At 43.7% G+C, this 14125-nt stretch overlaps 1 protein-coding gene across 2 annotated transcripts in view; it reads left to right on the top strand.

The window, feature by feature from the left end:
- The window catches only part of LOC106750209 (nephrin-like), a 207696-nt gene extending 196284 nt beyond the window's left edge, over nt 1-11412 (top strand). The window contains exons 12-15 of one of the 2 annotated variants that reach the window (XM_014630391.1): nt 2884-3147; nt 8276-8515; nt 9571-9679; nt 11066-11412. In XM_014630391.1, coding sequence (XP_014485877.1) covers nt 2884-3147; nt 8276-8515; nt 9571-9647 — 581 coding nt within the window. In that variant the 3' untranslated portion in view covers nt 9648-9679; nt 11066-11412. Of the gene's footprint in view, nt 1-2883; nt 3148-8275; nt 8516-9566; nt 9680-11065 lie in introns of both variants that reach the window. The other variant, XM_014630381.1, reaches the window with a different exon arrangement.
- Nucleotides 11413-14125: the final 2713 nt, after the last annotated feature.

Here is a 14125-nt window from a genome sequence, read left to right as displayed (position 1 = left end):
GCGGTAAACGCGAGTGCCGTTATTCTCAACGCACGTTGCCCTCGTAAGCTAGCCCTGAAGAGGCTGTAAACAAGGGGCGCAATAGCAACTCCGCGATGTAACGTGTAATCTCACGTTAGGCTGCTACGAACGATGGGGAGGGGGTGCAGAGCGATAAAGTCCGACCTCGATTCGTCGAATGCGCTCGTAAGAGCGCATCGGTTATAAATCTATTGTAAATTCACCGATGTCTTGGAACTGCCGTCGACTCTCTTCTCTTTTATTCCGAGAGGATGACTCAAGGATTTTCCGAAAAATCCGCCGAGCGAAAAACAACAGCGATATCTCTGGGGGAACTTTACGAGGATCGGACATAATTTTCAATTAAACGAGCGAGCGGCTGTAACCATGCGCTTGTGTAATATCGCGTTAGACTGCTCCCTGCCGAAAAAACGAAGCTTTCACATTTTTCTGCACGTAACGTCTTTTAATAAAGTCGCGCGCGAGTCGCGACTGCTCCTAATTGAGCTAGTGCACGGGGTTGTGGTAGTTTTCTCGCTATATTTTTTTTTTCAACCGGAAACGTTAGTGGCTCGATTAAGTCAGACGTAGTATGGATTTATGAATAATAATGGAAAGTTTATAAGCATTCAAGTTAGAGAGCGCAACAAAAGCTTGTTCCCTGATAATTTCAGAGAGAGGAAAAGAGAGAGAGAGAGAGAGAAGAGACGGAAGAGAAAAACATCGCTTTAACAGAAATTTAATTTAGGACATATGAACAATTTTAGAGAAACGTAACGTTGCAAATTAGACGATCGAAAGTACATATCGATGGGATCTTCTCTAAAAAGAAATTGGCTATAAATTCGTCGGCGAGGATACGTGGCTGAAAGCAAAACAACGAGACACCGGTATAAATTTTCCCCAAATTCGACGTAATTTCGAATTCAAGGCGAACGCGAGATAGTTATAAATTTCCGTCGTATCCCCTCGAGAACCGGTATACGGCCTCGAGTAACACGCGCGATATAAGCGCGGATAATAAAACAGATGACGAAAAACAACCGCTTTAACCCACGCTTTAATCCGCAGCCGCGCCGTCTGTAACCAACGATGGTGCTATTAGCCCCGACTATTTTCTTCCGTTTTACACTTTCCGGGAGATTAGCGATGGCAAAAGCAATTGCGCGCGATGCGCCGCGAAAATAAATGCAGTGGAACCTGCAATAATGGCAGGATGCGCGCCGGCAGGACGCGCTGCGACTCTTCGAACCCACCTCCGTCTTGTTCCACTTATTGTACTCGCATCGTAACAACGACGTCGTGCCTCTCGCCGCACTCGGGCCGGAAATTTTGGAAAATTCACGAAAGAGAGAGAGAGAGAGAGAGAGAGACAATTTTACTTCTGCCTTTTACGTCAATCCCTATAAATTCTATAAATTTGGAAACTCGCCACTAAAGTCGATGATACAAAAGAAAACCGAATTAATATTATTTCGAGATGACGATTCGACATAAAACTCGTCTTAAAAGAAATTTATTGTATGAGTCGGAACAACAGTGTGACAGAACGCTAACGCTTTGTCTCCGATAACGATCGCGCATCGAGAATTGTGAGCTGAATAAAGAATGAAAAGGACGGGAGTAGAAGAGAAAAGGTTAGTACTTTTGGTGAGTTAATTCGATTGTTAACGGACAAGATATCGGCGGTATCCTCGGGGGATGGACACTGGCAGCGCTGCGGGATTTTTCGGTCTCGTTTGTGTACAACACGATTCGGTTAATGCACCACCGTGGCGTGGTCGATAATGACGCTCCCGGAACATAATTTCATTGCCCCAAAAACGGACTGGCATCGCGACGCAATTTTCGCCGGGCAATAAAGCGAAATTCGCGAAATGGCTCGTCCGTGCCGCAGCAATTTCTCACTTTTTTTTTCATATCGACGGAACTTCGGAGCTCGATCTTCGGGAAAAATCTCGTAACATTCGCGCGAATTTGTCGTAAAAAGAAACAAATAAAAGGAGAAAAAGGTATGTGATATATGTTAGGAAAACTTTCCTGGAATAAATAAAAATACGCACTTATGCACACGTTCATGAGAAAAATGTCAAGAAAATTTAGGAGCTACTAACAATTATATTATCAAAAGAAAATTAATGTTAAATATTGCGGAATCGCATTCGACAACTAGAATATCAAACGTTAACTATGTAAAATTTCTGAATAACGAGAAATTGATTTATACTAAATTGTTAGTTCGTTAGTCTCATTTCATTAAATATTTCGTCAAATAAATATTTTTATCGATCTTCCTGTGAAGCTTGAAAAATAGCGCTTGCTGCGTTTTTCCGCGGATTTAATTGGTCTCGCTTTGATTTATTTAAAAACACGACACGTGTTTGGAAGTTATATGCAAAAAGATCGGAAATTGAATATTTTTGTTTTTATCCGCCACATATAAATCATCGCATGTTGTCGCAACAAATTAATTCCTATTAATATTTTTATAGTCGTTATATTAAAAATTAATTCTGAAAAAATAGATCACAAGAGAGTATACCAATTAACTCATCAAATCACTTTTATCCTATTAATTCGCTATTGATTCGCGAATCGCTTTACCGACGAAAGCATCCCTATACTTTTATCCTCTCCTGCATTCCTTTCATCTGTATTTATTTAAAATACTGCTAAGAAATACGAACTGAGTTACATACTGAGGTAGAATAAAAGGATGAAGCTCGAGATATACGCGCGCGCGCGCGCGTGTTTATGTGCGACTCTATCTGAAAAATGAAAATGTCTCCTTTGAAGAAGCGACTCTGCGACTTTAATCGGTGACTGCATTCTCTCCGTCGTTCTTTCGCTCTCGCGATCTTCAAAGCCGCATCTTCTTCGCAGGCAGACCTTACCCGTTGCAGAACTGCACCACCTACAATCAGAACGGCTCCTGGGTGAGGATATCCTGCGTCGAGGGATACGATGGCGGTCTGCCGCAGAAATTCGTCGCCTTCGTGGATAAACGGCGTCTGGAGTCCCCGAGCCCTTACTGGGAGTTCGAGCTGTCCAAGCCGACGAAGATCACTCTTTACGCGGTAAACGCGAAGGGCTCCAGTGAGCCGTTCACCATAGCAGTCCCCTTGAAAGGGGTAGCCAAGTTCACCGGTGAGTTTCCGTAAAGTCCAAGCGGCCCCATCGTCGGGCGATGAGCGAGGAGATAACTCGCTCTGAGTGCATCGCCTCTCTTCCACCTCCTCCAAAAGCCCGGCCCGATCATTCTACGCAGATTGTTTGATAATTGGTGATGCAATCTCGCTCGTTACAAAGTGCGGTCTGCCTTTGCTTTGATGTCGGCCAAGTTTCACCTCACTTAACTGGCATCGTTCATCTCTTTCCGCGAGTGAGATGACGAAGGCGCAAAGGCGAGGAGATTAAAGCACGCAAGTTGAACTTCGACGTCGCCTAAATCGGCTAACGTATACTCTGCATCAGTCCGGAGAGTAGTACTTCTTTTTTTTTTTCAATTTTAATATTCGCCTGCTTCCTATAGCGCTGTTCCATTTATATCTCCGACACGCTTCGCACAGCTCGTAATTTATACTGCCAAAAATATTGAGAGTCTATGGCACGACGCCTGGAGGAAATTCCAAGAAGCCAGTCTCCTTAATCCTTTCAATCACGATGCAAATAAAGCCCAGGGCGGAATCGATATCTCGTACCCCCGCGGGAGCCTTGCCAATGCTTTTTTCTTCGTTCCGTCGAGCGCCCTTTATTCCGTTTTCAACCCCCGGCGAGCTGACGTTCGCATCAAATCGCAGCTTATCGATCGGCCAGCTGGCCCTTCGCTCGTTATTCGGACTTCGGCAAAAATATGGTGTGGTAAAAATCGTATATCGCGGAAAATCCGCGATCCCCTACCAACTTCTGTGTATAAACTTCCGTATTGCAAAAAGGGAGAAAGAAAGAAAGAGGAAGAAACAGATAAAAAAGAGAACATCCGATAAAACGTGCAAACTGTAAAAATTACGGTGATGAAAGAGTTCTGCTTTGTTTAACCGCAAAAGACCGCAAACGAACGAGGTTTGATGAAAAGCGGTGCTTTCAAATAGCGGATACCTGCGGCATCCTTTCCGATCGAGGCGACGAGTAAACAGACCACAAAGAACGCGATCATTTTGCCGTCGTTTTATAAAGATTCAACTAATTGTCCACAAAGAGGAGAAAGCGAATGGAACGAGGCAAAAGATACCCGCGAATCTCGAGTTATATTGATTTATCGTATCTTCGTTGATCTAATTATCTAGTAAATATTAATATTAAAACGAAAAATTGAGGTAGTCATATATACACAATATTATAAATACGAAAATATTTTTTTTTTATTTTTCTCATCAATGTGCTATATTTTTATTTCAGTTGATTTAATAAAGATGATAAAAATATACAACGTCCTTCGAAATGGAATAATTTCCAAGCTCTGAATTACTGTCAAACTTTTGATGTCGCTTTTAAATACAATATAGATCAATTCGCAATTTGTTCGTTTTTTTTTTCATTATTTTGACTTGCGGGCAATTAATCCTGAAGCTCCCGCGCAATCGATGGAAACCAACGATCGGCGGGTATTAATTGACGGATTCTCGTGTATTTCTCCCCTTACACTTTAGCTCGCGCGCGCTCGAAGAACGGACGTGTTAAGTTTCACACTTCAATTTGAACGGTCGTAGCGTCACGCCAACCGGAAATGCTAGCGGCGACATGCAAATGATCCCTGTTGAACAGTTCGCCGCGCGGAGAGGTCAACCCTGGCCGTTGCCGGTTTCGCTGAAACATGCGCGGTCGAGCCTCGCGGAAAATTTATGAGCGTCAAAATTTATGAGCCATTATTATGCATTCTGCTTTCCGCCGCATTCCGCTGCCGGCCGCCCGCTTACCCCTCCGCGTTTTCCTCGACACCCGATCGAAGCGCGATTCTCGCGCCAATCGTGCGAGCGATCGTCGTCGTTTCGCGCTGATCCCCGACAAAACGCTCGACGAGACGGCGGAGATGTAACGAAGATATATGCGCCCAAAGATATAATCTCTGAATTATGCGTGTGACCCCTTTTGATATACAAATCAAGAGCGATGCGTTTCGCTCCCCTTGAATACCCAAACGAGGACCGTGACTACAACTTGGTTAATTTTCAACGTAAAATTTTCAACTTGCTCGCGTCACTCGGTTGCGTTATCAAATCCGGGCTATTAAAATTTTACGTACCCCGCGTGTTGAGACACCGGTGAAAACGATAAGTTTCGAAAAGGCGAAGGACGTTGGTGAGTCAACCACTCTTACGTACGTGAGTCGAAATGCGCGAAAGGGGCGAAACGTTCAGGCAAAAATTCAATCGTCGATCGTGCGTTAATTGTACGAATTATCAGATAGAAGAGGCGCTGTATACGAGAACTTCGCCTCGTAATTTTGTGACTTATTGCAGGCGGGGGGGAGAGAGAGAGAGGGATATTGCTGCTATCGATGGCGAATTTCGCGAAATCAGAATGCGAAATCAGAATCAGATACCGCTTAGCGTGCTTTGTTTTAACGCGGAGCGACCGAGCGAACGCGACCTTTCGTTTAGGGAGGAGGAAGACCTTCAAGGGAGAGAAGCGGCGCTTTCTCCCTGGAGTCCATCATAGCAAACTCGTATACCCGATGCCTCGTTCGTATTCAATTACGTCCCCGCAGTCAATGGCAGAATTGGCGCGCTTTGTGCCTTGTTAATTAGTATTTAACTGAAACTTGATTGTTAATTGGAAACAAATTAGTCGACCGGTTGTTTGCCCGATGCGACGCGCAACTTCCATGGATACCTGTTTAACACAGGGCGATCGAATTACGATCCTCGCTACACGCTCACGTTTGTGCCGAACATGCCGGTACATTCCTTCCGTCCACGGATTCTTCAGTTTCGCGTTAACGAAACGTCGCGATACGAAGAACTTTTGAAGGGCGATTCGGAGAGAGAGAGAGAGAGAGAGAGAGAGGGAGGGCTTCAACTGATTCAGTCTGGAATCCGCCAACATAATATTATTTAATCATATAAAACATATTAACACGTTGAATATCGTACTGATTTTCATTGATCGTACAAACGTCTAATTAATAATTAAACCACTAAAACTGCAGTAAATAAATATAATTCAGGTTACATATATCTCTTACCTTGTTTCATTAGCTTTTTATTAACCGTATAGCCATTTTTTTTCATGCAATTATATGTTATATGTAACAAAATGCGGTATGTCGCAGTGCCGGTCACCGATGACCAGCATTCTCAACGTGTTAAAAGGACTGTAAAAGTTGATGCAATTTAATTCTTGTGAGCATAATTATTTTACTGCCTTATCAAGGGATCTTATTATTATTTGCTAATATACTAAATATTAAACACAATGTTTTAACCCTCTTCAATTTTGAACCTTTTAAACTGTTAATAAGCATGTTACGTGAAAGTGTTCAATCTGCGTCGACTCTCATAAATCTATTAATGTTTCACGTGATTAAAAAATCTAAGAGCATTAAAGTTACCAATTATGATATCATATCGATCGAATTGTTAGACTCTTTTTGGGATAATCTTAACCTGAGATTTAATTGTCGAGTCGTTTAACAGAACGAAGATTCCGAGGGTTGCACGCGAAGCGTAGTATCGATTTAAAAAAATATACAATTTAAATGGAGCGCTAGTGGAGCACCAACATACTCTGTATAATCCTACATCTGCGATCGTGCAATATCTACGATCTTTGGCTAATTTGAATTTGGCGGGCTTTACTTTAACAGGATCTTAATATAAGGTTTTAGTTAGCGCGAAGCACGCTAAACCGGGACACTCGTAAGCTTTCGGACAACGTCGCGGTCAGAATTCCTAAATTCCTTTTCGCGTTTCCATTAGATAAGGGAGATCGATATGAGCCAACGGGAAGTGTAATACCCGTATAATTGCTGAAAGCATATCCGACATGTGTGCTACGATTACGCCGCGGTACCTTACGTTTCTTCGAAACGGCCCATAGAAATAACCGTTACCTATTAGACCATCGAGAAAGTCAACTCTTCGTCGAGCAGCCTTAGCGGAAGAAGAGCGCAGTAATTCCGGCACGGCGAGTGTATATACACTAACACCCGCATGTTAACGCACATACGCGCGCGCGCGCATACACTCGTGCCGCGGTTTAAGCCGAATGATTAACGACGGCGCGGAAACGACGCGGACGACCCGTCGTTCCCGCAGAGCCGGAGCTATTCCTAATCCGCTGCAGTTCTCTCGCCTCTCTCGTGGAGCGACTCACAAATCAGCCGCAGCGTTAGGCCACCGTAATGCAACCTGCCACGAAGTTCGGAACGATCGACTCGACGCCGCGCCTTAATTGGAAACAGATTACGCTCACCGGGGAAAACGCCCTCTCTCTCGTCGCGACGCGACTGTAAATCGGACAGGTAAATTGGAATCGGGCCGCGTCTGATCCGTGGCTGACCGCAGTTACTGCCGCGAAATCTTAAGCGGGCGTACGCTATGCGCCGAATCAACCAGCAACTTATTGAGATGAACTGAAGGAAAAAAGGGAGAGAAGTGTCGTGGGAAGTAACGTCGTCGTTAAAATGAATAGCTAGATCGATATGGATAGATGCACGTAGATGCGGAAGAAAAGAAGACCGAATCTATCTATTGTCGGGAGTTACCCCGAGTTACCTCGAAATCTTGATGTTACTTTGACGTATTTAAAGGTAGTCGCCTACTTAGGTGGCCTATAAATTAATAAGAACCTACTGACACTTATTAACTCCTCTCTCATGATTCTATAGATTTAATTTTAATGCTACTTTAAACAACCTATTTTGATGTAAAAACAGTGAAAACAGAAATCTAAAATATTGCTAAGGTCAAAATAGGATTAAATTATATTATTAGAATTGAAATTGAAAATTAAATTTATTTTGTTATTTTACCTCCCACTGTGTTATAGAATTAGAAGTTTAATACAGAGCTAAAATTTTGACTCAGGGTGCTATCAATTCTTGACACGTAAATTTTTCAAATTAGTATTTGAAGTATCCAATATTTTCTTTCGTTTCCAACATTTTTTTTAGTTCGAGTACCCGAGTAATATCTTCGAATTTCAGTACCCGAGTATAGAAATATTCGGTTTACACCGACGGCATTACTCGCAACGCGATTTCGGCTGGGAAGGATCGGTTATATCGCGGAATATCATTTTACGGACAGAGTTATAGCGGAAATTTCGTTCGCAGGCGAATCGACGTCCTCGGTCGACATGTCACCGATTCTAATCGGGCTGGGGGGCACAGCGACCGGCCTGGGGTTAATCGTGACCGGTGTGCTAATGGCACTCTGGAGGAGGCACGCGGCCACTCCCACGAAGCCAAAGCCACCCCAGCAACCGAGCATCGCGACTTTCGCCGGCAAAGGTGAAGAAGAAGACGGCAATCCGGATCTCATCCCCACGACGGTCTTGACTAATCATCTCACTGGTAAATTTGCCTGATAACGCGAATATTCGTTGAACAATTCTCGCATGATTTCCGCACTCCTGTCGATGATGAAACATTCAAAGGATAAAACGAGAGGAATAGGAAGAGAATGCCAAATACTCTTTACCGCCCGACCGCGAGGTTTCGGAATTTTTAACACTCTGTGGGATCGATCCTACAGCTCGTCCGATGCCCTGGCCTACTTTTTTTACAGTTAACAGGATGTTCTTAAAACATTGCTGAGGAAATTCGCTGTATCAAGTTATAAAACATTGAAGCTCCCGGTCGGGAAGGGACTGAGGGGAAGTGAAAGAGAGAAGGACAAGGATTTACCATTTAAATCTTACAAGCGCTTCTTTAAGAAAGGACTGGAGGCATATCGTCCGCGCATAACCGGCCATCCCATTCTGTGAATTTCTACTTAGACTGATGGAACTGCCGCATTTGTACGAGGATCTCCAGAATATCGGGTTTCACCTTAAACCGGCGGCGCGCGTTAACGGTACTTTTAAGAAAATTGCACATACGGTATGTGGGCGGTTCCAGTATATATCGACATATGCATACTCGCGCCAGAACATGTACGAGACGTAGATGCGTGTGTACGTATAAAGATACACATGCTCTTTCCGCAATTCCGACGCACGAGAGAAAACATGGATCGTATCCGCGGCGAGTTGCAAGAGAGGAGGAACAGACGATAGTTTATTTCCGATTGCGATTCCGAATCAAAATTCCAAATCAATTCGATTCAGCCGGACATTCGGGGTTATTGTCGATAAATCCCCGGACAGTTTCTCGCGACATCGCGGAGGTAACGCCTTCACCTGGCACTCTTTCCCAGCTCTCTCGCTCCCCCAGCTTCGATTCCCCCCTTCAAGCCGGAAACTTTCGGCGCAAACAAAACAGTAGGAGTAACAGAAAGTGCCGCCCGCGAGTGGGAAACGCCGCGAAAGTTGCCCGAGAAGTTCAAAATACTTTGCGAAATCCGCGAGCTTACTTCAAACCGATTATGCGATTGACGCTAAGTCCACCCTGGGACTTCTTCCAGACAGAAAGCTTCCTCGTTACGGGTCCCTGCCGCGAAGACCACGTCAGCTGGAAGGACGCGAGATGTCTCACGACGTCCTAGAAGATTCAGATTATCCAAGAGCATCGCCAAACGTGAGTAATCCGACTTTTATCCGCAATATTGATTCTCGTAACGGAGACCGTGCCCTTGAGAGGGTATACCTCAAGGGAGGAGGAACGATGCGACCTCTCGCTATTCGAGGAAAGGATATCACGAGGCGATACATTAACGCGGAACGAATCGATTATTCCATGTCATTGAGCTTTCCTACCGTCTCTTTGCAATAATTTCAGTCAACATCGCGGAGATGTTGCGTAATTGAAAAGTCTGTTAGTCGCTTCGAGATATTAAAACGAGATATAAGGCGACAGAATCGAAGAGGAACTCTCTGATGTAAGGCGATCTACAGCAACCGCGTACACTTGCACGTTCGCCGATAGCTCCCCGAACACAGAAAACCACTTTCGAATTCGATCCGGTCTGCTTTACGATCCCGCTTATCGTCGTCTACCGGCGAGCCAGTTCCGGAGAACGAGAGCGTTTCCATTCGCGCCTAATAGTTTTTGAGATACTCGGCCTTTCTTTGCTCCATGATATATTTAGCCTATCTATTTGATGAACGATTTAAACTGGGAAACCTTGACCCTCGGATCAATATTATTGCGAAAGCGTCGGTTTGCGAATACCCCTTCGTGCAATCAGTATAATAAAAGTTCCAACACTTCTTTTTCCGATGACTTTCGCAACACTCTCGGTGTTCAATAGGAGAATCTTCTCTTTGGTAATTCTCAAGAAATTTTCCTATTGGGTACGAGGTATATTGCAAAACTTATCGAAAAAAAAGCATTGAAACTTTTAATATGCCGACTGCACCTAAGATTAATTAAATAATTATGACAAATCATTTCGTTCAGGGAAGCCTGCTTTTTCGTCTCGATGCACATAGTATTGAGAAAATTCATCTGCTGCATCACCGGCAAAGGATGGTGTGTGCGTTATATAGTGTATATTTCATATTATAAAAATACCATAAAAGTGGCGCTATAAAAATTCTATATCGATACAGCGAGTAAGGAGTTCTCCGCGCGCGGATAAATCGAATTCAATTCCCAGTCGTCGCTTCTACATTTTTCTAAGTGGTATCATATATTTCCGTCGAAATAGAATCTTTTAACCTTAAGCCTTAGACAAATATCTTCCGAACTCGATTTAACCCGGTGGCGGTGTGGTATCGTATCGAATGGCAATGATGTCACGTAAGCTCTGTCGTCTTGTTTTACTGTCTCGCTTAAATAAAAATTTCCACGGCGGCGGCGCGGACGCGAAATAATCGAATATAAATTTTAATCGCCCGGCGCGATATCTGCCGCTCTCGATCAGCGAGAACGTGAGAAGTGTTCACCGGCTATTGTCTGTAATAATCGATATTCGTTTCACTGTCTCAAATTCCTCGCTCTACCTCTTCGGTCGGTTTTCAGACGTTCTACAGCCTTCAGAGGCCGCACTCGGAATCGATCAGCAGGAGCATCCAAGAGAGCTGCATTTAAGGGTCAAACAGCGGCTGGGACATCGAGGAGAGAAGTAGGCGGCGGTCTAGACGGACGAACGAGAGGATCCAGACGGTCTGCATCGCCTACTTCTGGGTCGTCGACCATCGTTCAACAGGGTATACGAGGCCCCTGGACCATGGCTGATGGTGATTCGCGGGGAAACGAGAACATACACACATACACGCTCGCGCCGCTTTCTCACAGGCTCAAGCGTACGGAGGAATACATTTATAGCCACTTGATTCACACTACGCCTTTGTAAATATTGTATATAAATAAAACACATCAATTTTTTTCGTGTTACACTTTCGTCTCGTGTCTCGCGTCCTTCTATTGACCGTCTCTCTTTCTCTCTTGCCGTCTCGCGACAACGCGCACCTCACGTTTATATGTTTCTCAGAAGAACACATGCATGTAGCCACTTCTTTTTTTTTACTTTGCCTACCTTCTCCTATCGCGAGCAAGCTTTGAGGATCTCCCGGCCATATTGCGTCGTATTTTTCGAAACTTTAGAACGGACTTTAGATTAAACTCGGCGCCGAACATTTTTTTTCTCTTTTTTCTTTCTAACGATATTAGCATCGTAAATTGGAAACTGGATCGCGCGAACAATCTGTCGTTTATTTCGCACGAATGCGAGCTTATCTGCTTATTCAAAAAGTCCTCCTTCTGCCACTTTTATGGAGCAATCCACGTTTTCTTCTCGCGGTGCTACGCATTACCCTGCGAAGAAAAGCGCAATGTGCGAGAGAACGGCATCACGGCTAGATAAATCGCATAAAGCATAACAGCATCGCGGCGGTGTAGCGAGGAGCTAGTAGCTTCTTCTCAGCCTCCTTCTGTGTCAATCTTCTCCTTAGAGAGGAGATAGAGAGTAAAGGAGAGAGAGAGAGAGAGAGAGAGAGAGACAGGAAGCAAGGATCTCATCGTCGAGAGCTTCACGAGGGCTCTCCTTCGGTCCCTTCATTTCCAGTTAGGGTTGTCTATCCGATGGTTCATCGCTCGATGGGTTAAATGCGCGGAATCGTAAAGCTGCGGTTGACTTATACGCGATATAATGTGGCATGGAAACGCCATACCGTTATATTAGATTATATCAGATCGTGGTCTCAGTGTATTAAGTGATCTTGAAGAAATTGTCTGTCATATTAATTTATCGCGGAAGTATTGTCCTCTGCCGTCGACAGATTTCGATAACTCGTTTGGATTTAAAGAAAAAACTATTCATACATAACGCATAAATCTACGCGTTGATAATATAAAGTTTCTACAATATTGTAATCATGAACAAAATAAATTTGTTCACGACTTGCTGGCAGAATGAAATCGTGCGTACGATCGTCAAAGTGTTAGACAAGAGAGACAAAATTGTTTAATTAGATTTTCATATTGGAGAAATGTGTGTCGCGTGTTGTGTAGTTGCAATTAATAAGGCTCCGTTATCGAAAGGAAAATTCGCACTCTTCGGACTAGGAAGCCCGACAGCAGGAGGACAGTGGGTCACGATACGGCAGTTTGTCCCGCTCGTTGGAATATAGCGCTTTAATGTGGCGTATTTCAGGCTGAGCACGTAATTGGTCGTTCGAGATGCAAAGTGCGCTCCGTCTACCATTCGCGTGCCCTTTCCACCCTCGGTTGCATCTCGCGGTGTCGATCCGCGCTTATGTGCCCTTCCCTGCGTCCAAACGACGGCGGATAAAAGTGCACGGTACATAAAAGCGCGATAGTTCCGAATAACCTGCTGGCTGCGAATATAGATACTGTACTCCCAGTCGCGCGTTTAACGCTGAATGCGGCAATATTCATCCATCCCGTAGAAAAAAAGGAAATAAAATAAAGGCATTAGGGGGACGACATTTTTTCTTGTATCGGGAGTCGAGCGAATAAATCGCGGGCGGCTGAACAACTCAAACAACGAGTTCGCGGAAAGCTCGCGGGTGAGTTTGATCCTCCGTCGAAGGCGAGTGATTACGGCTACTAAAATATACCGCGACAGCCCGCTTATATATCCGGCCGCGCGGTTGGCGCCGCGGATCCCCGGTCCTCACATCTTCCGCGAACTGAAACTTTTATGATTTCACGTTTGGCCGCGTCCGTTTAAGTTTGCAAGCACAAACTCGCGGCAACCGTCGTCGCAAGTGCCTGACGGTACATTTACATGCCCGGAACTCCTTGTGTAACTTACATCTCGCGATTCGCTACCCCGGAAAACGCCGCTTCATATTTATCTCCGCGTTAAAAGGCAGATTCACGAGTGGAATGGTGTTCGTACGAAGAACGCTTGATTTGCAGTCACTCGAAAGTTCATAGTTCGATATGGTACTCGATGATATAAATGAAAAAGAACTGTGGCCTAATATATGATCAAGTATCTCAACTCTTGTGTGAAGCATCTTCAACATCTCAAAGGACATCCCGAATCGAAATTTCGACTCTGCATTAATTCTGTCGAACTTGAAGAGCCAATGAAGAATCTCGGCATATATCATTATATATGCTATTCCTAGTTTGATACAAACTACGTCCTACCTTGATATAAATTATTATTTATTGTTGTTTTCTTCATATTGAATCTTAAGGGAAGGCTTATTCAATATTAGAATTATTCAATATTCGATTATTTCAATATATTTCACCTGCATTTAATCTCTACTCCTACCCCGATAGCACAACATTTATAAAATTACATGACGAAATCTTGCATGAAATTTGTGATGCTGCAATTATATGGGTATATTAAAAAAAATAGATGTAGTAACTTTGATCTTTTATAAAATATCGATAACTGTTTGCGCAGTTAATTTGTAAATATTTCGGCAAAATAATAGCGATATGGCAAATCATCTTTTAGCGGAATATTTACAAAATTAAATTTGGAAAGAAATTGCCCAATTAATTAATAAAAATGTCTCAGCTGTATTATATTTAAAACATTTAGAAATACAATTGTATCCAAAAAAGTGAAATTGATGTATATATATATATATA

Source organism: Dinoponera quadriceps, unplaced genomic scaffold, assembly GCF_001313825.1.
Source record: "Dinoponera quadriceps isolate SergipeBrazil2010 unplaced genomic scaffold, ASM131382v1 scaffold37, whole genome shotgun sequence".
Lineage (NCBI taxonomy): Eukaryota > Metazoa > Arthropoda > Insecta > Hymenoptera > Formicidae > Dinoponera > Dinoponera quadriceps.
This window is presented reverse-complemented; position numbering and strand designations above follow the sequence as displayed.